The 27,546-nt window shown below is 38.4% G+C and overlaps 1 protein-coding gene across 1 annotated transcript in view; it reads right to left on the bottom strand.

The window, feature by feature from the left end:
• Window positions 1–3,459: 3,459 nt before the first annotated feature.
• Window positions 3,460–27,546, bottom strand: part of LOC140234350 (tyrosine-protein kinase Fyn-like) — a 54,800-nt gene continuing 30,713 nt past the window's right edge. The window contains exons 5-12 of the mRNA XM_072314408.1: window positions 20,997–21,100; window positions 17,169–17,321; window positions 14,855–15,010; window positions 14,293–14,438; window positions 7,545–7,658; window positions 6,807–6,960; window positions 5,035–5,166; window positions 3,460–3,662 (exon numbers count right to left, since the gene is read on the bottom strand). Of these exons, the coding sequence (XP_072170509.1) occupies window positions 3,460–3,662; window positions 5,035–5,166; window positions 6,807–6,960; window positions 7,545–7,658; window positions 14,293–14,438; window positions 14,855–15,010; window positions 17,169–17,321; window positions 20,997–21,100 (1,162 nt within the window). The remainder of the gene's footprint in view (window positions 3,663–5,034; window positions 5,167–6,806; window positions 6,961–7,544; window positions 7,659–14,292; window positions 14,439–14,854; window positions 15,011–17,168; window positions 17,322–20,996; window positions 21,101–27,546) is intronic.

Raw genomic sequence — 27,546 nt, 5'->3', positions numbered from 1 at the left:
CAGTGCAAATTTGAATTTACACAAAATGTAGAATGGAATTTTTTTGCCTACCTTTTTTTTTTTTAATATTGCAAAATAGTGAGACAAAGTGAAATCTCAAAACAGAAAATATTGCTTTGATACCACATTCTAAATGTCTATTTTCACCGAAGCCCACTTCCCACACATAAATGATTGAAATATGTACATAGTTGTGCACATGTACTGACACGCTTTGTCAGATGACTGTATGTACACCTCAGAGTCATCCATGTCCTGTGCAGGCAAGATCACCCCAATTAAAAACTGTGATAGCTGCTGATGGCGTGAAACACTTCCAAGAAATGTAAACACACAATTTTGCCTAAGAATGCATCACCATGTCTAGTCACAAAGAATGTCAGAACAGCAACAATGACAAAAACAAAAAACAAAACAAAATAAAAAAAAAAACCAACAAGATTTTTTTTTAAAAAAGAATAGAATTGGGTTATAAAGGACAAAATTGATTGACCCTAGTCATACAAAATAACGGAATGTTACGTATGAAAAGCCTCAATATTTACAGTGGCACAGTACACACAATCATAAAAAAATATATTGCATGTTACCACAGTGCAAAAAGATTATGCCATATTCAAGATCTCCTGATTACCGATTTGTAGTGAGGTTCAATTGTTACGCGTACTTGATCAACAAACTGATAGGATCAGCTTCACTTCACAAAAATATTCTTTACTTTTTTTTTATTTCATAGGCCAATATGACCAAGTCTCCCTAACAAATGCACATTCTTTTCTGATCTCAGCAAGAGTTTGGTAAAATTCTATGAATGGCAACAGACTCACATTTCCCGACAATTCTTGCGACTGAGAGTACAACATGAAAGTCATTTGGCGGCTCACACTAATACCTAGATTAAAAAGTAAACAAGTAATTACTGTATGCTGATGGCTCTAGCGTCTTTAGCAAATACAAAAAATACACAAAGAGCTGCTATCAACAGTTGCACTAATGCTAGGCAATTAATACACATTAAAAGTGACTATTTTGGTACGTATCAATTTGAGAGCAGCTCAAACGCCTCTAAAATATATAATATGCATTTGTATACTGCATGACAGTTTGGTCATTGATTCAAGCATGCAGTCAGTCAAATTACCATGTGATGTGCACAGGAGAAGTTGTATTCAATATGGTGTGTGCATACACTGCTGCCCATCAAGTTGCAATGAAAGAGGGATCTAGCACAGTATGCATACAGCATTAAATGCATGCAGGCCCTCCTATAGACTACTCGAGACTGGCGGACCGTGACTCGAGCTCCATATTAGGCACACTCACATATGCAGGAAAAGTGTGATTTGAATCGCTGTTTAAATTGCGCTTTTGTTGCGCACTTGTTCACAAGTACACAGCATTAAAAAAAAGCCATCCAAATTGCACCGGTTCGAGTGAAGCCAAACTGCTTGATCTGACTTTCATGCGACTATACCATGTGTGCCTTGCATTTTGCGATATAAAAAACCAATACCATTTTGCACAGCATTCATACCTACTATGTAATGCAAATAACTGAATCTATTCTGAAAAAAACGCAATTACTTCAGAAACATCGCTCTTTTCATAGTGCGTGGATCATGATTTGAATCTCACTAATAGTCGCCATTATTTATGTTCTTACACTTAAAAAAAAAAAAGTTTTATGTTGCATTCAAATTCTGATGCAAATAATTGCAAACTATTAGTGGCTATAAATGTAAATAGACTTATTGTGGAACACTCCAACAGTGCTGTTGCAGCGTAGGAAGTGCATTCCAATATACGACAGCTACGATTTTAAAGTGCTGCGTGGAAGCGGTTGGGAAGGGGTAAAAAATACAGCGAATGCACGCTTCACACGACACTTATCAGTACTTGGCTGGCATCTTAAAAGTTGAAGCCTTCAGATAAAGCTGATGCGGGACACTTTTACATTGAACCCTCCAATTAGACTGAAGACTTCCCTCCTTAAATTATTTGCATCAAATACCAAACCTAGTACAGGTCCATTCTTTCACTCTTTGTCAGTTACCACTGACGATATCTATGGTGTAAAAAAAAAAAACAAAGCATATATCCAGTATTTGGTCCCCGTGACACGGATCAATTTTGCAAGCACATTGAAGTAATCAGAACCAGATAATTGCACATTCTTCGTTAAGAATATGCATTGTTTAAAAGCCTGATGCTACAAAGCTGTCAGTGTTGAAATATCAATGGCTGAGTGGGCCCATTTTTGCACCATTAATTCAGTTTTTTCTTGAATAGTTTGCAACCTAGTGTATAAAAGGAATGCTGACAAGTCTTTTGACACCAACATGACCACACGTAGTACCCAGTCATGAATGTCTACAATGTGTGTGAACACCAAAGTCGTATTGACCGATTCTGTGACGCGCTATGTGTATTTTTGGCATGGGCGCAGCCAAAGTGGGTGTATCAGCCGACCCCCCCCCCCCTCCCGCACTCCCCCACCCCTCTCCCTACATTAGTACGCGCGCAGAATGAAAAACTGCTTTAGCCAATAGGCGTCTCGTACTGAGTGCGCGAATGCTTGCTTAGTGCACGAACCTTTGTTACAAGTGCGTGTAAACATGTTGCCCCGGGGTGGGGGAGAGCGGGGGGGGGGGGGGGGGGGGGGGGGGGGGGGGGGGGGGGGGGGGGGGGTCGGCTGATACACCCACTATGGCTGCGCCCTGTGCCGTAAAATGTCTGCTGCCCTCAACGAACCCGAATCGGTCAATATAATCCCCTAATGTTTGCACATAGGCCCTATTGATGACTGACCAATAAACATGATTGTGCAGAATATTTGCTGTTTGTACAGTGAGCAAATAATAGTCGAGTGTTCTCATACAAGGGCAGACTAGGCACTCAAGCTAAACGCGGCTTTTTGCATGTATTCAAAAGTTTTCACAGATTGGACAAAAGGCCGAAGATTGGTCATTGCAAAACTATACAAAATAACGACATCAAATTTTGCACTTAACCTTGCATAAATATTTGTATATACATTATGTCGTCAGTATGCCTTTTGTAGTCCTAGAATAAGATAAAAATGTTTTCCTGCAATCAAACCATTTTTGCTTGTAAACGTTTACTATTTCATTTGTTTGCTTTTGTTTCATACGCCACTTTTCTGGTGGAGTTTCTTTGTAATTGTACAAATTGATTTGATATAACATTGTTAACTCCAGCAAATGAAAGAACAGAAATAACAATCTCATTTCCCTCATCATTCCATCGCGAAATTTCATTCCTCGTCATTTCAGCGGCAAGTCACACTCTTACTTTTCCCTCTCTCTATCGTTCGCTACACGCCAATCCTCCTAACCACTGTCCATTTGGCAATCACTTTTTTGCCTCATGAGAGCTCCGTCCAGGGTCTTTCCCTCTTCAGGGAAGGGGGATGGGGGGAAGGGGGTGGGATCCTTTCCCCTAGTCTGCCTCCTTGTAGTTGGGCTCTGTTGATACAAAGTAGTCGTCCAGGCAGAAGTGGAGGAACTCGAAAGTGGGTCGCTGCTGGGGGTCCTTGTGCCAGCACTTCAGCATGATCTCGTACAGGGAGTCGGGACAGTGGTGCATCTTGGGCATGCGGTAGCCCAGCTCCACCTGGTCCAGCACCTCTCGGTTCGTCATTCCTAGCAGTGAAAAAGGGGAAAGATACTTGCTCAGAGAACGGTCGAGGTCCACGTACAATTGTACCGAGGAGCAATACCAGTGAGTGGAAATAGACCAAAGTACTGTAAAAGTGGATATTTTTGCATGACTAATTTTTCGTGATGGGCCAGGCAAGAAGAGTGTTGCATGTCTTTTTGATTCTGTAGAATCAAGACATCAACTTCTCCAACATATGGCAAGCAAAATTATTTGCATGTTTTTATTTTTGCGCTAGTTTCTGGTTGCGCAAAAAATTTCAACACCGCAAAAATTTCCACTTTTACAGTGCTGTCAAACCAGAAATCTATAGGTGCATGAAACTTTTGCAAATTTCGCAGGGAGCCAAGATTTGTGAAAGTGAAATGCTGGCAAAAGCTTTATTTGCCTTGCCAACGTATTGAATGCAAGTACACTGCTCACAGGTAAGGCCGAGCTCTTCCGAAGTCAACTACCAATAGGCCTATGCATCCTAGGCAGTGTACATTCATTTTTGTTGTGCGTCTTATATCGACCAGCAGTGTGTGTTCAACAAATGCCTATTTTACTACAATTGTACTACACACAGTGGACTCATTTTTGTTTTTTGGTCAGAAATTTGCAAAAGTTTTGTGTGGCAAGAAAGGCTGTAAATGTAATGTAATGAATGTTTCTGGTTACACGATATTTATGAGTTAAAGAAGATCTCGCTCTTCTTACAGACTATAAAGGCAGCATCCATTCAGAGGATATACACATACTAGCTGCATTTACTTGCATTCGTAAACAGTCTCATAATCTAAGACTGTAAAAGTGGACATGTTTGCACAAGTAATTTTTAGTGCTCGGCCAGGTATGAAAGATGAGTTTTGCATATTACCCATTATGTTTAATTCCACAAAATCAAGACATCGACAACTGGAACTAAACTCTCTCTTATTTCAATCACTTTTAGAATGGGTTAGGATGGTCCAATTTTCACCGGAGCTATGAAAGTAGCATTTTATAGCTTCGAGCTTACTATGCAACAATTCATTTGGGCCTACTTTTTGTGGGTTTTGAGTTGGGTGGTCACATACAAATTATGTGTACTATAAAAGTGGTTATTTTCATGCGACTTATTTTTCGCACTCGGCCCGGTAAGATGAGTTTCGGGTGTTTTTAATTCCATGGAATCAAGACATCAACTACTGGAACATATGGCAGGCATAAATATCTGCATGCTTTTCTTTTCGTGCTAGTTTCTGGTTGTGCGAAATGCGCAAAAAAATTTCTACTTTTAAAGTACGTTGTGTGACAATAAACAACAATCAGATGGTGCAATAAATTTAACAAATGACGATAATGACGAAAATTTCAGGAAATCGTGTGACGTACCAGGATACGGGATGCGGCCGAAGGTGACGATCTCTGTGAGGAGGATACCAAACGACCATACATCTGACTTGATGGTGAATCTGCCATGAAGCGCTGCCTCCGGAGCCGTCCATTTGATGGGGAACTTGGCTCCTGCAGGAATATAAATACAGTGCACTTCTTCATATCACAGCCTGCAGAAGAGTATTCATATGGCAAAAAGAACTTATTTCTTAAAGGTGTTTAGGTGTAATTGCAAATTGATACTGAATTGTTGCTGTTTGTTTATTTGTTTGTTTGAGTTTGTTTTCGGGGGTGCCTAATGATATCAAAAGCAGAATATTGTTTCAAGATTGAATGTTTCTAAAGTTGACCTTTGGCATTTTGTAACAACATGCTTTGACCACATTTTGTTCCATTCTGGGTGGCCTATTGCTTGTTTGAACAACATAAACTCTTTTAAACACGCTCAAGAACACAAAGATTATCTAGCTTGACCATTCATTAATTTCTGAAAAAAAAGAAGAAGCTTATCAAAACAGGTTTATGTGATGCACAATTGCATGTATGCAGGGATCGACACTAACTTTTTGCTCTAGTTGCCTGTCTGAGCCACTAAAATCTACATGGAACATCTGAAATATTTGTGGCCTGAAAAAGCAATGCATGTACGACACCAGAAATACAAAGAAATATAAAAATATATAAAAATTTTGAATCTTAGTTGCCTGGACGGGCCACCTACAGATAACCTTTTTGGAAGTTTGGTGGCCCCACATTAAACTGCTAGTGGTCCCAGGCCACCAGGCCACAGTTAATTTTGAGCCCCGATATATGTATGCATGCTTGTAGTCTGCCATGGATGCACATATCAGCTGCATGTTTGATTAACGAGCTATAGGAGTATCTGAAATTCTGGCTGCACTAAATGCTGTTTGTGAATTTTTGTGGTCTGTATGAGAACGCCTTCTAACACTGGAACAGTTTCACACACACACACACCTGATCTAAATTTATCTTCAAAATTATTTTGACATCTGAAAAGCATTACTGTCTTTTAGATTTCACTTTAAAGTTCATGATGGATTTTTTTCTCCATAATTTGTTTGGGGGATTCTGGAATATACTAAAGTTGGATTATACAAAAATGTAGCATTTACCATTACATGGTATCCCCATGTTACTGAGTTTTTTTCAATGTACGTTAAAGGTAGGGAATCCCATTTGCATGCCTTAAATGAAGAGTTGTATAAACACAGTGGTATGTTGAAGAGAGTATCATTTTAGAAACTCCCATAAAGTATTGAAAGTGGAAGGTAACATTTAGTACAATTTTATTGACCGTTTGATTTTGAATTGAATTTTTTTCAGGGCTCACCGTAAATTCCAGTACATTACTAGGCTACCTTTGCAGACCCATGCACTGCATGTGTGTCCATCATGTATATTTTGTGAATAAAGTTCATCAGAACTTACAAACATTTCTATATACATTCTTGCCGCACACTCTATATGTTATTACATCAGCTCTTATACTTTTAGATATGTGTTTATAGATAAAAAATACAGAAGACTGCAACAAAAAGGCTTAAGTGTGGCTGACACACAGAACTACTGAGTAGTTGAGTTTTGTGCATTATTCAAATTGTAAATAACTGTTGACTTCCAAATTTCTAAGCAGTGGCCTAAACAAGTCCAGTGAGGTTCATATTTAATGTTTTGCTGCATTTTAGGAGTTCTGTAAAAGGTATCCCCTACCTTTAATATGCGTAATAATTTCCCAGAAAACTCACCGACTCTTGCCATGTACTCATCCTCCTCGATGAGTCTTGCCAAACCAAAATCTGCCACCTTGACAATGTTGTTCTCACCAACCAGGACGTTTCGGGCCGCCAGGTCACGATGGACAAAATTCATGGTCTCAAGGTACGCCATACCACTTGCAATCTGTGTTTGATTTATACACAGTAAGTTGGGGTTAAAACGCATAATGCAAATTTCTGTCACATCAATGTCTTCAATTATACTGCTCTTCAGGAAAAACTTTTCACTATGCATCTGATACAACTTATCCTATTTTACAAGAAACAAGGAAATTCATTCTTCTCTTTCAGCCATGATTGCAAATTGAATTATTTACTGACATAAATGTATATACCAAATTTAATACATCATTGGTGATCAAACCAATTAATTAATAACTATCGTGAATTTTTGATTTGTCCTTGACCTATGTCCTTTGACAATGAGCATGTGCACCTAAAAGTTGATAGGCACAGCTTCATCCATTGCACTCATGCATACACATGCCACATTTCCTTTGGATACCTCACACAGTGTTTAGTTACACTGTTCATTAAATTGCTTTATATTGACTGACGGACGGAAGGACAGACGGACAACCCAAAATCATTTGAATGTCTCCAGTGACACTTTGTGGCGGAGGCATAAAAATAAATCCAAACACAAACCAAACGAAGGGTTGCCTCATGAGGTAACTTTTCCCATAAGTTTGAATCTTTTGCCCCTACCTGAGCACCCATGTCCACATGAGTTGTTAGTTTGGTGTCCTTTCCTGTTCCGTCCTTCAGGTAATCCAGCAAGCTGCCGTTCGACATGAGTTCTGTGACAATGTAGATGGGCTCCTACAGGACAAAAGAAACCAAAGACCGAAAGACATGCAAAGCTTTACTGCTGTTTTGGGAATGCCACTGATAGCAAGGACAACGACAACAACAAGAACAGTGAGCAAAGAAATGATCAAAACTTTCGCTTTTCTTCTTCTATTGTGTAGAGAGAATGCACACAATATGTGTACATGTCACATTTCAGCAAGAAAATACACTTTCTGTCATCCACTTTTACTATCAAATTTCTGAAGTACTTCTCTTTTCTATACATACTAGTGAGCATGTTTAAGCTTTTTACAGATATTTATGGGAAAGAGAGAATCAAGTCCACACTTAATAAGGATTCAAGATACAATTTATCACCAATATTTGGTCCAATTAAAGATAATAAAAAGTTTTGGTACCTCAAAAATTTCCTTGTCTTAGTTTGTGTTTCAGGTTAAAGTACCTTTCATATAACTAACACTGTGAGACTTACTCGCCCCAAAGTGCTCTCATGTCTTAGTAATCATGCAATTAACTGCAACCAGCAGCCCCATACGCACAGCGACCAGCAGTCCCATACGCATAGCGTAATCGCGCTTCGCATTGTAGCATTGAGGATCATGACAGATTTAGTATCGCAGGATAAATGTCAACTTAAAATCCCAAAAATTCTTCAATTTGAAGACTTACCAATGAAGGTGAAGTATTGAAAACAGGCTTCGGGCCACGTTTGGTTCTGCCTATAGTCCCTTTCTGTTCGAATTGATGACTGAATGTGACTCGGCCGAGAGGACCTTGGGAGAGCTACATACACTGAATACTGCAGCCAGTGCATGCGAACACATCACATGCGCACAAATTTCAAATCCATCAACAGATAAGATGTTTGTGTGCGCATGCGCTGGCCATAGTAGTCAGTGTATGTAGCTCTCCCAAGGTCCTTTCGACCGAGTCACATTCAATCATCAATTCGAACAGAAAGGGACTACAGGCAGAACCAAACGTTGCCCGAAGCCTGTTTTCAATACTTCACCTTCATTGGTAAGTCTTCAAATTGAAGAATTTTTGGAATTTTAAGTTGACATTTACCCGCGATACTAATTCTGTCATGATCCTGAATGCTACAATGCGAAGCCCCATTACACTATGCGTATGGGGCTGCTGGTCGCAGTTAGCTATGCATTCAATGGGCTGCACGCTGCTAGTCGCAGTCAGTGGTTTCGTACAATATATATCGACGCTGTACGGCGACGGCTCTGGTACGAAACCATTATTGCATGATTACTAAGACATGAGAGCACTTTGGGGCGAGTAATTCTCACAGACAACGTACTTTAACGTCAAACACAAACCAAGACAAGGAAATTCAGGGAAACTTTTGAGGTACCAAAACTTTTTATTATCTTTAATGATCAGAATAGAAGCAAATTGTGGGTAAACTTTGAACAAGATACCATCGGCAGTGCAAAATTCCACAAGCAGTGCAAATTTTTTTCCAATATCAGGCTATGGTGGTAACGAGACTTTACAAATTCATAAGTTCTGAATGGTTTGTTTGATCATCCTCAAATTTCACTGATATGTTTTACTATCAAATATTTCTGCATTCACTCAATTCACATAAAATTGTGTGTACAACAGTACCTTGTAATTGGGTTTAATTCCAGGATTTTGACCATTCTCATATTACTCATATCATCATTTCCTGAACCTTCTATTACATTCTTAAAGACCAAGTAGCGCGGGGATTCATGAAGTGGGTAGGATGGTCTGGCTCGGAAAAATGTGAGAATTCACAATAACAAATTTTGTAAAGCTTTATCAAGTAGACACATAGCCAAAGAGTCTTGAGTGGAGTCAACCGTTACTGATGAGCGTACACTTTGATGCACATATTATTCACCTGACAGGCGCTGTTCCTGTTTATCAAATATACCGCAGTGGGTAATGAATGAAGATCGATTCAATCCTTAAAGTTCACCTTCATAAACATAAGGATTGAGAGAATGTAGCAATATTAGTAGAATACATCATTGAAAGTTTGAGGAAAATCAGACAATCCGTTCAAAAATTATGAATTTTTGAAGTTTTTGTGCAGTCACCGCTGGATGAAAAGACTACTGCAGCGTATGATGTCACATGAGTACAACAATATAAGGAAAATATAAAGAGAATTTCACAAAATTTCATCTTTTGAAAAAAATACAAATTCCCTAGACTTGTTACACATATAAATATATGTTATGGGTAATATTATTTCCCCTGCCTTTAGAAAGAGGCAAGTCAAGTGCTCTTTCATTACGCGAAAAAAGTGAAAGTATGTTGAATTTTCTTTACATTTTCTTTATACTGTTGTACGCATATGACATCACAAGCTGTAGTAGTCTCCTCATCCAGCAGTTCCAACACAGAGATTTTAAAAATTCATAACTTTTGCATCGATTGTCTAATTTTCCTCAAACTTTCACTGATGTGTTCTACTAATATTGCTGCATTCTCTTAATCCCTATGTTTATGAAGGTGAACTTGTCCTTTAAATCAGTATCGCCAATACCAAGGTGCCAGCACATTTATGGAATCTGAGAAATTACGATGAATTCACTGCTGAATGAAATCATATCCCAAACTGCAAATCAGCTGCCGCAATCGAAAGATTGCAGTGTAACAAATATGTCTGCCTCCTTGTCGAAACATCCACTTCAGACCAAAATGAAACCAAAACTTCAGAGCTCTTTCTCATAAACCCACTGTTCAGCTGATTGTACCATGCCAACGCTTTTGTCATTGACATGTCCCTGCCCCAACATGGATTGTCATACAAATTCTAATTGTACACACACGGCACATACATAATGAGGCTCTGTGTCTTCTCGTATGGGATGTTATAAAGCTGCCTCAGATATGTGTATACATGTGCGTGTTTTCAACGTTCGTAAGGCACAGTGTGTACAAAGGGCATTCTCACAACAAGCATTACACTTGCGCTGGCCTACATCTAAACCCAGTCTCTGATACTACTTTGCTGTGTTTGTGCTGTGCATGCACTTGTATAGACCTGTGTATTCTCTTTTGGGATTGAATAGTGCTTCTCCCCTGCCCCCCCCCCCCCCCCATCTGCACACTATGCAAAGGCCTTCCACTTGAATAGCACTTTTTAAGTGAGCCATTTCTAAAAAAAACAAATTAGAACAGTAAATGATCAAAAAGAAAGACATCTACAAAATGCAACAAACAAACTGAGAATATTTTCCAAATGATTTTGTCTTTAATCAAACAGTGAATGTTTAAAGTTTTTTTTTTTCCTTTTAATTATAACAGCTTTTCAACACGTAACATCGTCAGCAGTTTGCAGATCATTGATTTGTCACAAATATGCTTATAAAAAAGGAGAAATGAAAGACCAGACAATTTTCAAAAAGAGATAAAAAAAAAGTGTGAGGGCAGAGTAGCCTGGCTCATGAAGAATCATTTTGGCTCAATGGATAGAACCATAGACTCTACATCCTGAGGTCCCTGGTTCAAGCTTCTTTGAAGCAGTAGCAATGCCTCTCGTCAAGGGACTTTATCCTCAGTGCCGCGGTCTTTGGTGAGTGCCTACGATGTCATCCCAAGAGTCCATGTACATCAGCAATTCATTGCTTCGTAGTGTGTCATAAATGTAATATAAATCTATCAAACATAAGACTAATTGCCCCGTGTTGTTTAATCATCCATCATCCTGTCTGCCATTTATCTTTGGATACCAGTGGATGTAAACATAGCAGTGGCGGATCTACATGGGAGCGCTCTGGGCACGCCCCCCCCTTTTGTTAAAACAAAAGAAATAAAAAGAAAAAATGGGGAGGGGTGCATGCCCCCCCCCCCCTTAAATTTGTAAAGACGTCTCCTCTTTATGGAATTCCTGGATCCGCCCCTGATATGGTATACCAGCTGATGACTTAACACGTTGAGGACGAGTCCCAAGTATAGACCGATTCAAGCGACTGTTCATGGAAGTGCGCCCTCTTAAGGCGACGCCATAACTGGGGGCCAAACAGGCCGGGTCGGCAAGCGCCGTGCGTGCGTGGCAAGGGTGCCAGCGGCAGCCAGTGCTTTTACCACCCGGCGCCAGCCGGCCATCTAGCTATCTCTGGCGCTGGCAGCGATCGACGCATCTGGATTTGTGACAACTAGAGTCTACATTTTTTTTTTTCGCTAGCTAATTAAGAATAAATAAAATTAAACAACTTATACCGACTATGAGCGAATTGGTAGATGACATACGGCTGTAGCCAAAACTTGAATTTCAAGGTAAGTATCTGTACGATCCGTGAATGTTTGTAGACTCTATTTCTTTTGCGATGACTTGGGTACTCGCGTGTTAGCCCCGTATATTCACATTTGTGTAAGACTTGCAAGAGAATAAAAACCGCTGGGGAGAATTATTGCTAGGCACAGGCAGACGTCTTGCTAATAAGCCTAGGATGTTGACAAGTTAACTGATATAATTAAAGACAAATAATGAATAAGAATCTTGAGCTAGATATGGCGCAATATTGCAAGCTATACAGTTAACTTAACCCTTTTAGGGCAGGCTTTTGCCTTTACTCGGGAGTGTCGGGCCAGCAGGGCAGAATCTGTCTAACGTTAGATCTTGTCTAGAAATCTAGGCAAGAGTCCAGACTAGATTTAGACCTATTGACTTACATTAACCCTACATCCTATATCATTTTCGGTTGTCGATAACTTCAGGCAAGCCTAACTGAGTAAACTAAACGGAATATAATCTAGGCGTTTCTAGGCCGTATATGCCTAAACTTAAGTTACGACTACGTCGCCTGATGTCTACAACCGAAACTTCTACTGTTTTAGGTCTAAGTAACCTTGCATAACATCACGCTAACGCCTAATATTATAATCTACAAAAGTGATTTTCAAATCATATTTTCTTAGTATGATTATGAAACAGATGTTTGCCACCAACCATGGTTTAATATTTATAAGTATCACTTTATCAAAAGTCAAATTCAGAGTTCCAGGCCAAAATTGAATAGGCCTATGGTCAATTCAGTGCTGAACATTGAAGAAGTGAAAACAATAAGATTATAAGAATTTTACGCATCTTGAGACATTTATTTAGCTGTAGTGTAGGCTGTAAAATGTTTGTCATAATAATAAAGTCTAGCCAGGAAGTGGATTCTAACTTTGGCAAGTAGGACACCAAGGATTATAAAAAAAAAATCAAAAAAAAATTGGTGAATTATCAAATTAGAACTTTGATCTAAACTTGTCTTCTAAGATGAACAACATATTTTACGAATATGCAGTGATAACCTAATTAAACAGAGAATCTAGTAGACATAGTTTGTTTCGATATCTGTGCATTTTTATACCGTTGTATTTCACTTAATTGTCTTTAATTTTGCCTTAATTTATCATGCGTCAGCGGTGTTTGAATTTCACACTCTGCCGTGCAGCTTCCATTTCCATTTTTTTCTGTTATTTTGTGCACCCAACAACTGCACAATGTGTTTTCCTGATCCTTCCTTTGAAGCTTTCAAAGTAGATCAATATGTCTGAATCACTCAATTTGTCCAAAAGAAAGGCATTAAAGGCCACTGAATGACTTTTCCACACAGTGAGTAAACAATCACAATATTAGCGCGGCGCCAGCGGTCGCCGGCCGCGGCGCGGCGGCTGCGCCCGACTAACTATGCGCGATGGGTACGCTAGGCCGCTGAGCTGCAAGTGCAACTCGCTGGGTAGCTATCTCGCTGGAAGCCCCCCGTTGGCCCCCAGTTATGGCGATTGTTATAGCGCCGCTAGCGGCGGTAGGTGAATAGGTCATCGAAATTGAATCGGTTTATACTCGGGCAGATGTCTATCGGAAATGAGTGTTGTAGCAAAATCAAACCGTCCTCATTAGGTCAAAGGGCACAATTTAGTCTGAGAAGAAAGAGTAACATGTTGCCTGCACAACAGTAAAAATTTGATCAAAATTGGATTAAAGTACCGGTATTAAAAGTTTGAAAAATTTGCTAATCTTTGAGAAAACAGCAGTTAATAAGAATATGCAAATGAGAGAGATTATGGTGTCATCATCCCACATATTTCCACTGACTATCTAAAAAAAGAGAAATTATGAAAATAAAATTTTCTGCACGAAAAGTATAAAATATTACACTATTCCTGGCTGAATAATTTCTGAAAAATTTCAAAATAATGATTTATAGTCAGATATATCAGGAATTGAGAATGTGGCCTAACCGCATTTGAACAAAAACACTAAAAATTTCAAGCTTTTATGTACAAACTATATGGAAGGTTATGAGGCCAAGACACACTATAAGCTCACTATTTGCATATTCATATTAACTGCTCAAGAACTGAAATAAGTGTTAAAATTTTGATCTCAATGCAAAATACTTAACTCCAAAAATTTTCAGCTATTTCGTATAAATGCTTCTACTCTAGTGTTCAAGAACTCAAATATTCAAGAGCACTACACTGTATTTCACAATTCCTTCTGTAATCTTTATCCGATTTTGATGAAATTTTCACTGTCATGCTTGTTAAATTTTACTCTTTCGTTTCAGACTAACTCTTGACTGGCCTGGGGTTCCCCTTTAAGCTCACTGAACACATTGATTCAGCACAGCGCAAGACTGCTGGATTAGTGACGTACCCTGTCGGAGCAGATGGCATAGAGTTGTACAAGTCGCTCGTGCCGGACTTTCTTCATGATGTTGGCCTCGGCGAGGAAGGCTTGGGGCGACATCGTCCCCTCCTTCAGGGTCTTGATGGCCACCGGTGTGTTTCCGTTCCACACTCCTATGGGTCAGAAACAAGCGAGAAATGGAAGCACTGACCAATCAGATCATAACATAGACCATGACATGATTTTAACAACAAAAGTCAACTCGAATCTGGTTGTACTACGTAACCTGACCTGATTTGAGATATATGGGAGTGAAGGGAGATAGAAGAGTGATGTCAAAGTTTGCCAGTCTGCTTCCTTGAGACTACCCTGCCGAACACCCCTGAACTACATTATTAAATTGCATTGCACAGTATATCTGGCATGGAAATAGACAACATGCAAACACTGATGATGTACAGAGATATTTGGCAAGACATTGCGTACTCAATCTCGGGTGTGATTGTCACATAGAGTAGGGAGGGAAAAGAAATAATTTTTCTGTGTCTTTGTGAATAGTCACATGATCACAAAGTCCAGTTTAATATACCTTCCCAGACTTCTCCAAACTGGCCGTGTCCGAGACGCTTCATCATCCGGAGGGACTCGCGGGGGATCTCCCACCTGTCCTTGCCCAGACCAAAGGTGTTGGGGTTCTCCTTGGGACACGCCTTGGTCAGTAGGCAGCACAGGCCATCCACTGAACCTGTAAGGAAGAGCACAGTGGGTTCAAGTCTCACAAAACTTTGTTCACACCACACAAGCTTTTCACTCTCTATTGATCCATTTCACTGTTGCTTTTGATATTCATCATTCATCACAACATGTCGTTCTCACCTACACTGTTTACACTATTAAAGTGCATGTTATATTACATAGGAAAACTCGGAGGCTTTCATTACGGTGGTGATTATGTCAAACACATTATATTTTCTCTCAGATGCTGCACACTCTGTAGAAAGAAAAAAATCAGAAAATGATTACCATTTTTTGCCCCCCCCCCCCCCCCCCCGAAAAAGAAAAGATTAGCCAGCAAATGTACCAGTTTCTTGTTTTCTTTCCTGTTATGCTTCATCTCTGTCTCTCTCTCTGTCTCCTGAAGTAGCAGTTTTTGGTCATAAATGTCATACATAATGTCTCTAAGCCATTTTTTTTTCTGGTTTGCTCGGCATACATCATGATAAAAATGATATAATTCAGAATTTCTTGAATGTACATTGTACATACTTTTTTTAATATGACATTGATGGTTGGTTTCAGATGTTCGTAAAATGACTTGACTTGACATATTGGTGATTATGTAAATAGAAAAACATATTCTGCTCAAATGCACAAACCTGCCCAGATCAACTGATACATCACCAAATGCCACAGTACAAAGACTCCGTACAATCTCAAGCTAAATAAGGGCTGTTTCTTCGACAGGAACTTCAAGAGTATGAAGAAGCCAATTGGCAATTGGCGAAACATCACTTCAAGCGAGTTTATTTCTATTTTCTTTTTATTTGAATAGAAATGATTACCTACTTTGATCAGATAGTTGAGAAGAATTTACATCAGTCTTGACTTGACTTGTCCACAGTTAACCTCAACCGTCTAATACTTTGTTACTTTTCTCCCCTCAGATTTCCACTATTTTCATTCAAATCGCCATTTCTCACTGAGGTTCGCCACCGCCTTGCAGCTAAAAACTGAAAACTCTTCTGCACATTCTCTTACACCCCAAGCCAAACTGAGATGAGGTGCCTTTTTCAGGACAATAACCACCAGCCTCCCAATACCCACATTTCCTTGTGAGGAGGTTCTCAGTTCACAAAATAAGTAGGATTATGTTGTTATTTTATACTTGCTTATTAAAGGAAAGAGCATTTACTGCTCTATCAAACATTTTTGCTGGTAAGCATGCTACAGATAGATTGGATCTGATGTCACAATACACTTTGAATATGAAACTAATTTATAACCAACAGCAAGACAAGAGTTCAAAGTCTGATATGTGACGGGTGTTACACAGTTTTCATTGTACATGGAACAGACATTTCATCACACAGATACGTACTTATGGGACTGGCAAGCAGCACACATCCTCTTTGCTGTTGTTTTTTTGTTTTGCTTCTGAAACTATCAAATTAATCATTGGTATTTCAAAGCTGATTTATCTTCTCTGCATGATGAAGTGTTTGTTACGACCCTTGTAACTAATTCCCCTCAGAAGCATCTTATTTCACCAACACCTCTCCACCCTTTACAAGGGGATCCTTAGGGCCCTGCCCACTGGCATTTAGGAAGATTTGTGTATGAAGTGTGCTCAGAATTGATTTATATTTCGTTAAACGTCGATTCCACAATATTTGTGAAAGATGCCTGTATGAGTCGGCTGATGTCCGCACACATCCGCAATTATCTGCAGAGGCACGTTTTTCTGTTGCCTGGATTTTTGAGCTGCACAAAATTTTGGTTGCAAATGTTTGGCGAATATAAACCAATTTTATGCACAATTCAAGTATGCAAATCTTCCTAAACATCATTGGGACTGGGCCATACATCCCGTCATAAGTCCCATAATTTACCAACTTTTACGAGGTGAATAGACAGATTTGATGAAGCTTGTGTTTAAGATCTCTAAATTCATCATTCCTTACCCATTGTTATTGTGACATCCAAAGAGCTTTGATGAACATTGTCTTTGACTTGCCTGCTCTAGCAGTAACTACTTTACATCTACTTTTACTGCAGGACTACAATCTCCAGAATGTGAAACAAATTTGAACATTTTACTGCTGTAGTCTGACTGGTCACTCTCTTTCCTCTGTCAAACCTGGAATGACGAGTGTGTGTGGGTATTAAGACAAGAGCCGACTTACTCTGATAGTGTCGTACAAGTTCGATCAATGTGGGAAAGATGCTGCGCTGTGTGATGAAGAACCCGTGCCCACCGTCCATCTTGCGTATCCTATAGTGTTTGACATGGTCACCTTTGTTTGGGTCAGAGTCCCTTACCGACAACGAAAATGTGCCTGGAAAACAAAGAAAAGCAGTAAAGTCACTTTAAAAAGGAAACATTTGACATTTGCAAACTCTCCAATGTCATATGGATACCGTGACTGTTATCACTGTCATCCTTTCCTTATGGACTTTGTATTAAGCAAAGCTTATCTTTAATAGCCATAGTGACTTACAGCATTTTCTGCACTTTTGTTTTCATAACAACCTGCAATAAAAGGCATGCGATTACCATCAGTTCTGATTATTTGAGATATGTTTCTCTGAAAATCCAACAGTCATAGCAAGACATTGCTTTTGTATGAGTCATTTAATAATCACAACATGTTACACCTAAGGCATCTAGCAACATGACTGGTTCAGTGTTGATAAAAATAGCAACTTGTCAGATGGTTTAGTCACACACTCCGACCATACTTCTCAGTGCCTGGATTGACCTGATAAAACAGACTTTGTATGGTAACGAGAACCTCAAGACATTCTGTGAAAACAGAAGTTAGGTTCACACGCTGTTCCTAAACTTAAAGTTTAGGTCGAAAACTTCACTCTCAATGATTAGCTTGTAGTTTAGCACCATGTAGATGCACTCAAAGTTAGCAATCTTAAAGTTTAGTCGATATTAGAACCAAGCTACATCTTAGGGTTTACACTCTCTCCAGGAGCCACGGGGAGTACCCACTTGTAGATTTGCTCCTTGTGGACACAATAATCAACGAGCTTGTGAGTTAGCGTGAACCTCGCTTCTTGTTTGCATCCGGGTCAACCTCCAGTCGTGCTTATAAGTTGTATGGGCATAAGGTCATCCAGCAAAGACTCTGCACTTCTGGTGTAATCATTGAGTGGGATTCGCTCGTAAGTTGTAACTTAAAGTTTAGGTGCGTGTGTGAACCTGCGTCGTGAATTCACAAGTGGAACTAATCATCAACAGTTAAGTTTTCAACCTAAACTTCAAGTTTGCCAACTGCGTGTGAACAAGAACTAGAGTGAAAGGGAATCCCAGAATGACTCTTCACACAAGTTTCAAACCTTGAGAGGCGGAACGTGATATATGGCTATTCTAATATCACTTGGATTCATTTGAGAAACTCTGACTCTTACTATATACTTATATATTTCCAAATGAAAAATTATATGTCAAAATAAATTTTTCTCTCAATTATTTCTTTTTCTCAATGTATATCAAATATCAAATATGAATACATCCTTTATGAAAAATAATTATTCTCAAAATATATTTCACTCTTGCTATTTTTCCCTCGATATATATCAAATATCAATAACATACTCAAGAAGTAGGCCTACATAAACTTGAAGGCACAATAGTAGATTAAGCACAACAAATGCATACTGAGCACCAGTGCAGTTGTATTTCACCTAGGCTACAGGCTGAGGTAAAACAGAATTGCAAAAGGGGGCAAATTAGGCATTTGGAGTGTACATTGGCTAGAATGAAAGAGCGTAGGTGTCTGAGTACCTTTCTTACAGCAATAATGCATACTTATAAACTGATTTGTCTAGGCTAGACATGATCCAGTTTAACTCTCTTTATCACAGGATTTTCTGTGAAAGAATTAAGAGTTCACAATCTTTAACTGTAATGAAATCAATTTATGACAGGTGGTACTAATTTGACCAATCACATCTCTTATTGTGCGACATGAATACACACATGTACACACAAACTAAATATACACTGTATGTTTATATACAAATACATACAATGTATTATGCATGAATAAATCCTGATTGCACAAGTTCAATGTAGCATGCCTTGATGCCAACAAAACATAATTTGTTGTTGTTTTTTACACCTGTCCATCTCCATGGAGGAAAAGCAATAGCACTGTTACAGTCTGATGCAACAAAAAAGCACACAACTGACATTGACAAAAAAAAAAAAAAATTCAAGACATAGGTGAGTCATGAAAATGGATTTACGTCATGTGTTTCTGGACTTTTCATTTTGTCTTGAACTTGTTTCTTGGATATACACTGTATATGAGTAATTCATAAAGGTATGGCGTCACTATCAAAAACAACAACCATATGGCTATTAGTGGATAACATAAACATAAGATTAACAGTAACTCTACAACCATGCGTAGGTTTTCCTCACATATTCTTCCGCATAAAAAGGAATAAAGAACAACAATATGTCACATTGAAAGCACAGACTCAGTTGATGGATCTTATGAGAAGATCATCTTTCAATCGGCTAAATTTCAGTAACACTGTATACTACATTCCATTTTTGTTTTTTCTTAGTAACTCTCACCAATGGCGAGAGGCATTACACCGTACTGCTTTTGATATACAACACTGACTACAGGGAGGAGTATTATTATAAATTGTTACTGTAAACCAGGAAATCAAAACCAATGTAGAACTCAACAACTGCACTAGAGCTAGAGATCATGAGGCAGATGTAGGCAGGTAGGGAGTTTTGCTCTTGTCAGAAATGTAGTGCAATTTAATATATTAACGGCTCTATAACCCTTCGACCCCTGAACTGTCAAAGATCGCCACTCATCCTCCAGACACTGTCTTCATGTGTGTGTGTGTCTCCACGTACGGTGCATGCTTGTAGCATAAGATGTGCAAAAACATAACAAGTTTATAAGAGTTTGATGGCAAAACGGATTAAGTGCCAATTTGAAAAAAAAAAAATGAAGTATAATGTACATCCATCATCAGATAGAGCAAAATAAAACATTTCCAGTGATGCATAACTTGTTAGATATTACAACGAATAATCTTGAAGTTATGATTAAATATATCCCATATATTTCTAGAATTTTCTATGTTTTCATAGTAGCTTTAATTGCATATATATCTCAATTTAACCTGAATGGAGTTAACTCCTATTGCAATCAACATCTTTAGTTCTTCTTTACCTGATTCAAATTATTCCTCTGGCAGTCCTCCCCTCAATCTTTGTACAGAATTCATGATTATTTTTGCTTTGACCCACTTAAAAGTGTGTTTTTTTTTTTTGTTTTTTTTTTTATCATTATTCAAATTAAAGCAGAGGCTGAATCTGGTTGATCAAGTCTCTAGTTGCTAGGGGAAGGGAAAGCAACAAGAATAGTGACAGGGAAATTAGTTTTGGACCCCATGTTCTGGCTCTGTCAAGCAAGATTTTACAAAGCTGTATTAGAGTCTGTAACAGATCTTGTGTAAGGGAAGCCCTCATTACCACATACATGTACTTTCTAAGAAATATGACATACATTCTGAACTAGATACATTTCTATAACTTAAATCTTGTATTTTCTTTGTTCATCTACTGTCTTTTAAGCTTCCACTTTCTCCCCCCCCCCCTCCATTAATTTCTGTATTTTCCTGCATGTGGTACATCCACAGCACACTCTCTTTTTATCCCACATTTTGTTTTCAACAAGCAGCAAAGGTGTCCTTTTTTTCCTATTTCTATTTATGTGTTATTATTTCTTTTTCAATTTCTAAACTTTATTCCATATTTATTTTTAATTACTTATTCATTCATTCATTTTTATATTTATTTATTTATTCATTTATTTATTATTTTATGTATTAAGGTTTATTTATTTACTTTTCTTGGGGGGGGGGTGGTGGGGACTGCAGTACAGACAAGTTATCGAAGCTTTTTAGCAGGACTCCCCCTCCATTTCCAACAGGGCAGGGCAGGGGTTGGGGGTGGGGGAAGTTACCTGGATTTGCCTCTCCATCTCTGACGATGAATGTACCCCTCGGGAGATTCAGTCCCATCAACTTCTTCTCGGCATCTTTGCGGCCAATCCTGCCAAAGTACCATCTAATTAAATACAAAGAGACAAATGAAGAATAAAATGGCACAGATTGTTAGGGATAAATATTCAGCTGAGTGGGCAAGGGGGAAGGAACCCCCATCTTATCACATAAAACCAATGCATATTGTTTTGTTTATTTAATAATATGATTTTTTTAACTTGTACCATGCAGTAACAATAAATGAAAGACAAACTTAAAGTATACAGTAAGTCATATCTCTTGAGAGCATATCTTGAAAATTGGGATTCTTGACAATATGACACAGCAAATTATGAAGTATGAATATAGTCATTTTTTTTTTTCTGCAGAAGGCAATCTTAAATGGAACTATAAAGAATGCCCCCCCCCCCAAAAAAAAAAAAAAAATACCATTGATTGGATTTCTGCATTGATAACTTTCATGAATATGATTAAACTGTCTGAATGGTATTTCAGGGTCTAAAAATATAACATCTTACCTATAGATATTTTGCAGAAAACCCCATTTACAGAGAAATGTGGATCGTTGTAAGGCATGTCATAGGCATGTTTCTTCCAAGTTTAGCACTTGGATCTGCAAGCACATGTATGAATGTGAACATGATAGACAGAACTTGGAGGGAAGGGATTCCTGACAACTTTGCAAAATTCCTCTTTTCTCTTTGACCACTGAAGAAAATCGGATGGGGTTTTCTGTAAGATGAGGCTAATAGCTTCATACCCTGAAATTGTTTTTGGATTGATTCACTACGTATTTTTAAAGTTATCATTGCACAGGGTCCAATTGTATCTTTCTCTTCTTTTTTTTCTTCTCTTTTTTTTTTGGACATAAGTCTGTACGGTATTACAGTAACTGTATTTTTACCTCCGCCAAGGGAGGAGGTTATGTTTTCATTACCATTTGTTTGTTTGATTGTTTGTTTGTTTGTTTGTTTGTTTGTCCCTGTGCAAAATAACTCAAAAAGTTGTGCACAGATTTACATAAAACTTGCAGGAAAGGTTGAGAATGACACAAGGAACAGATGATCAAATTTTGGTAGTGATCCGGAATTTTTTACGGATTTTATGATGGATTTTTGTTATTTTGGCAGGTAGGGTCAATGAATTTGGGAGTTCAAGCTGCACATTTTTGAGGTTTTCATACGCGCACTAAAGTGCGTTCTCCAGTTTCCACTAGGGACAGGCGCGCCGCGCAGCTGAGGATTTATGACGTAACTAAGGCTTCTATATTGGCAAATCGGGCAATTTTTCAGCATGCATACTAGTGGCATATATTGGCAAATCGGGCAATTTTTCAGCATGCATACTAGTACGTATGGGTGGAATCACTGATCTCTGTGGAAGAGCAAGATCATCAGTGGAAAGTAACTGCTTGGCGGAGGTCTGCGCTCTCAGAGTGCTTTTCCAGTTACTTTAAATTTGCAACTCTTTCAGGTGCCAATCATGCCACGTCTTGAAAGAGTCAGAGAGATGATGCTAACCAACTCATTCATGATGTTGACTCCTGGTACAAACAACTGACTATAAAACAGAACCATTGATATACATTACACTGCACAAACAAATGGAATTAAAGCTTCATAGGGAAAAGTATATTGAGAAATGTTTCCTGCACATATAGATAGCTAGGAAGAAAAAAAAAAAAAGGAAAAGTGAGATGTGAGGGACAGTGGACAAAAATTTCCCTTCAGCATTAAACAAACAAGGAAATGATGATCACACCAGAGACATACAGCTTGAATAGGGAAGCAGAGTAGTTCAACCATAGTTTGTAGTTCTCTGGAATACCTTCTGGTGTATTAAAGTACAATATCCTGCTAGGAGTATGATCCCTTTTAATATCTTTTTATGTTTCTAGAGATAAAATCCATTTGACATTGATCAGCAACCCTGGAGATTGCCCCTTCACCTCTGGAAATGCACAAACCAAGTACATGTACATTTGTAGGCCGACATGTACGTATTTCATAGCCATCATACCGTATACCAAAGTATGGTATATTATTCCAAAGTACGTCATTTTGAATATGTACTCTGAGCTGAAATTCAGCATTTTCAGCTGTTGAGTGAACCTTTGACATTACAAACTTTAAAGTTCTTCCACTCACTAGGCCTATCACTTAGACATGTAGTTAATTTTCAATTTATTTCCATTTCCCCTGCCAAATTCCTGTTTCCTCTGGACATTCCTATCAGAGTTAATGACTGGAAAATAACATTTTTGGCTGATGCATGTAAAACTCTTAACCCTGAACATTAACTCAATCATTTCATATTGTAATGATTACTGTTTCTTTATCTGCAATTGCACAGTATCTGCAATCGTACAGTAAATATAATCATGCCATTCTTAAAATTTTTTTATTGTCAACTGTAACAATTTGTTAAGACATTATCACATTACTCTTTTTTCATATTAAATACACCCATCCAAGCCAAGCCTCTTGACAAATTAACATTCGGTTTTCTGTGATTCCGTTTCCTTGTCTTGCTCCAAGTATGGAGAGTATTACAACATAAGTTACGTTGTAACTCCATACTCTAAGGGTGGTATTCTGAAAATCTTCCTAAGTTTCTTCCCAAGTCAGAAACTTAGGAAGTGCCTAGGAAAGACAGAATTGGTATTCTGAAATTTCTTCCTAGGCACTTCTTAATGCAAATTAGGCCATCCTTATCCCCGCCCACGTCCTGTCTTAAGCCAATACGAAATGCCGTATCATAAGGAACCAACCAATGACAATCGCATATTACTATGACGTAGGGTAAAATACACGTGCGCACGGCATGTCCCCTTTCTTACGCCCATTTCGCGCATCAAAGTACATGTGCGCACAGTGAATGACAAGCACGCCTATCACAATGTCTGCAGCTTGCTGTTCTTAATAACGTACTTAGGACAGGGGTGGAGCTTTCCTAAATATCTTCCTAAATTTCTTTCCTATTAAAGTGCATTCTAGAATACCAACTTCTTCCCAAGTCAGAAATTTGCATACTCCCGCCCCCTTCCTAAGTTTCTTCCTAAGTCTAGGAAAAAACTTAGGAACAGACTTAGGAAGAAACTTAGGAAGATTTTCAGAATACCACTTAGGAAAAAATCCTGACTTTATAGAAAGAAATTTCTTCCTAGGAAGGATTTCAGAATACCACCCTAATACTCCATGTCTGTATGTGTTTGTTTTTGTGTATATTTGTGTCTGTTTGTGTTTGTTCTTGTGTCTGTCTATGTGCTGCTATCTCTGTTCGTCTCGCAATATCCTTCTCCGTCTTGTCTCTTTTCGCATCTCCACCATTGCCCCCATATTTGGAGCCATGACTAATCAACCGTGCGCTTTCCGCTATAAAATGCTGTGTGTTTTTCTCATCACACCCAGCCCCAGAACACTCAGAAATTAGAATGACATATGCAGCAAAAAGTGGAGTGACTTTGACACGCAGCCTGAGTGAGCATCACGAGTATGCACAGGGGCAGACATCGGGAACAGAACATTGTCGTGCCACAAAATTCATATATGTGACCATGCATCACAAAACAAACAAAAAGTCGCACCCCTTGATTTTACGTGAGGACTCAAAAAAGGTGAAATGGTTCAACCAAGTCAATCTCGAGTTTTTCATATTTTCTGAAAGAGCTAATGATCCTTCTTCTCCGTTATCCTTCAGTTTAGGATATTAATATGAATGGGAAAGTGTGTTTTGAACAATTTTTCTATATACAACCCCCTTTTTTTTTTGGAGGGGGGGGGGAAGAGTAGAATGATCAGGTATTTCATGTCTTGAAATCCTTTGCACATTCTTCACTTTCAAGTCTAATAACTTTTGAAAGGATGACTCTACTGCTTTGAAACTTAGCATTAATCATAGGCAGAATGTGTCATTAGAACATGGTCAATTTCAGCTTAATCTAATAATCCCTTCATTGTTATTGTTCCAGTGGTCTACATCCCGTGTTTTGTCCCTTTCATGGCACAGCCAGCACGGTTTGGTAAAGATTCAAGCACTTGAATAGACAGTGTACTTCACTGCCTCTTTTCTCAGTTCACACTTATCCGGTGTGTGTGCATTCTTTCCGGTATTTAGGTAGGTTAGGGGAGGCCATTCTGATTGAATTATACATAATTTTAAAGCTTAGAGTCTGCTCTTTCAGAATCTGCCCTTAATCTGCCCTGTGGGACCCATACTTTATTACAATCACTTTGTTTTACTTTGTTTTTGGATGTTTCAGTCATTCCAAACCCGATTTTCATCAAATAAACTTTGAATTCCCCTCTACGCTCTGTACTACAAATGTATGTCATCTTGTGTTTTCTTGGTATCTCGCAAAAAGTTAAAAGCCCAATTCTAATCTCCACCAATACTGTACCATCCCTTTAACTAAAAATCCATATCTGGCGACTTTTGGTTGGTTTTGTGGTGCAGGGTCACATATGAAAATCATGACAGCGAGTAAAAAAAAAAATGTACCTTGTCTAGAGGCATACTTCTTTGCACTTGAACCACAACTTGTTTCAATATACACTGTAACACTTTGAGAAATAGCTACTACTGCTGTCAATGATGCAAGTGCATAGATGCTTTCTTTCCCTGTTCAAGGAAGAGGATGTGCTACAAGTCCAAACCTACTGGCAAGGTGCTCCGGAAACCCTTATCCGATGAAAATGAAAGTCCGGCAAGAGTGTGGAGCAATGAGGGGAAAAAAAATACCTGCCTGATTGAGCAAGCAAAAAGTTTGAAATCATCACTTTTTTCACTTTTTCCCCTTTACAAACCCTCAAGGTCAACCATAGAGAAGCCAAAAGACAGTGACTGTTTAGATGCATCATGCTTTGTTTTCATTTTAGCAACTTTCACTTTACATGAACCATGAAGAAAAGAAACGCTAACACTTGATTGAACTAAGTTTGTGCACTCCAATGACTGTGTTTTAAGCACGCAGATCAACGTGTGCTATTTATTCAAATGATTGTTTTTTTATTCCACCCTTAAGGTGATTTTCTATATCATATTCTTATATTTTTGGACATTCTTTTCAAAGAAGTAAAATTCATGTTCGGGTGAATGTTCTGCAGCAAAATAAAAATCTACTTGCCCAACCGAGCAAGAGGTAAGAAATAGTTACTACAATGTAGCACCCTATATTAGTCCTAGGCTATCAAGTTATTTGTTTACTCTAGCGGAATAGAGACCTTGAAATAAGAACATAGTTCATTGTACTTTCACATTGAAAGATGGTTCTTATCTTTATTGTCATATGACCCTTTGAGGACAGAGAATAGTTTGACAGTATCACTTTGCTATTAATACAATAGTACTTTTTATTCATTGAAGACATTATGCAATGTATCATGCACAATACAATGGCCTGCATTTAGTATACAACAAAGGTATATTATGCATACGGCCTATACTATGATATTAACGCTTTGCCCAGGGCTGCTACATAGAGTCATCCATTTACATTCAAATGAATCTCATTAAGAAAAAAAAACACTTAAAGGAAAATTCCTGCCTGAAACAGTGAGTAGAAGCAGACAAATTAGAGGAGTATTTGATGACAGTGACAGTTTGAGCAAATTTCAAACAAAACAGAGATGATTCTTTTAAAGTTGTGATTAATCAAGAAATTAGAAATTGTATGATGTTTACACACCAGCTCAACTACCAAGAGCTCTGTAATATAAAATAAGAAACTTTAATGTTTCTATCATCTAAAGTTCCAATTGTACACACTCCCATTAATAAAATCACTGTAAATATTATTTTCTCTAATCCCCTGCATCTTTAAAAAAAAAAAAAAATTATTCTGTCACTAATGACAAAAAAAAAGAAAGACATCTTATGGAATCAATGCACAGGGCAAGTGAAAGTGAGCTCCTATGCTGCATCATGGAGTTAAACATTAATATTCTGTGCATGAATGGCAACATGTTAAAAAAAAATCATTATAGCTTTCATAGTTTTGATCAGAATTTGCTCAAACTTGCGCTGTTTTCTAATTGTTCTTGTTTGAACCATGCATGCTAATTTTCACTGACATGGCCTTTGATATGTACTTTCATCTCCCAAACACAAGGGAAAGGAGGGGGGGGGGGGTGAATTGCACTGACTGCAGTCATGGATATCATGGAAACAATGGGGCTCATTCAACAGCGATGTCAATGATGTTCTCGATATTGTGAGTGGGGTATGTTGTAGTTTCACTTTTGTCTCCACAAGAAAATTGCCATTGTGTCAAATACAATGTCATGGTTGACGACTTTGGACAGACGGCCATGTTGGTGTGAAACTGAGCAGAGGACTACTCCCCGGATTTCATCATTGCCATTTATCTCCGTCATTAGTCTCAGTACTGAGATCAAAGACCCAGAAGGATGGGGGAGACCATAGTTTGCTGGCACAAACCCTTGTTGGCCGTATATCTTCGGAAATCCCCATACCCAATTGTAGTGTAATAGAAAGATGAAATCAAGGGAT

This window comes from Diadema setosum, chromosome 10 (assembly GCF_964275005.1).
Source record: "Diadema setosum chromosome 10, eeDiaSeto1, whole genome shotgun sequence".
NCBI classification, from domain to species: Eukaryota; Metazoa; Echinodermata; class Echinoidea; order Diadematoida; family Diadematidae; genus Diadema; species Diadema setosum.
This window is presented reverse-complemented; position numbering and strand designations above follow the sequence as displayed.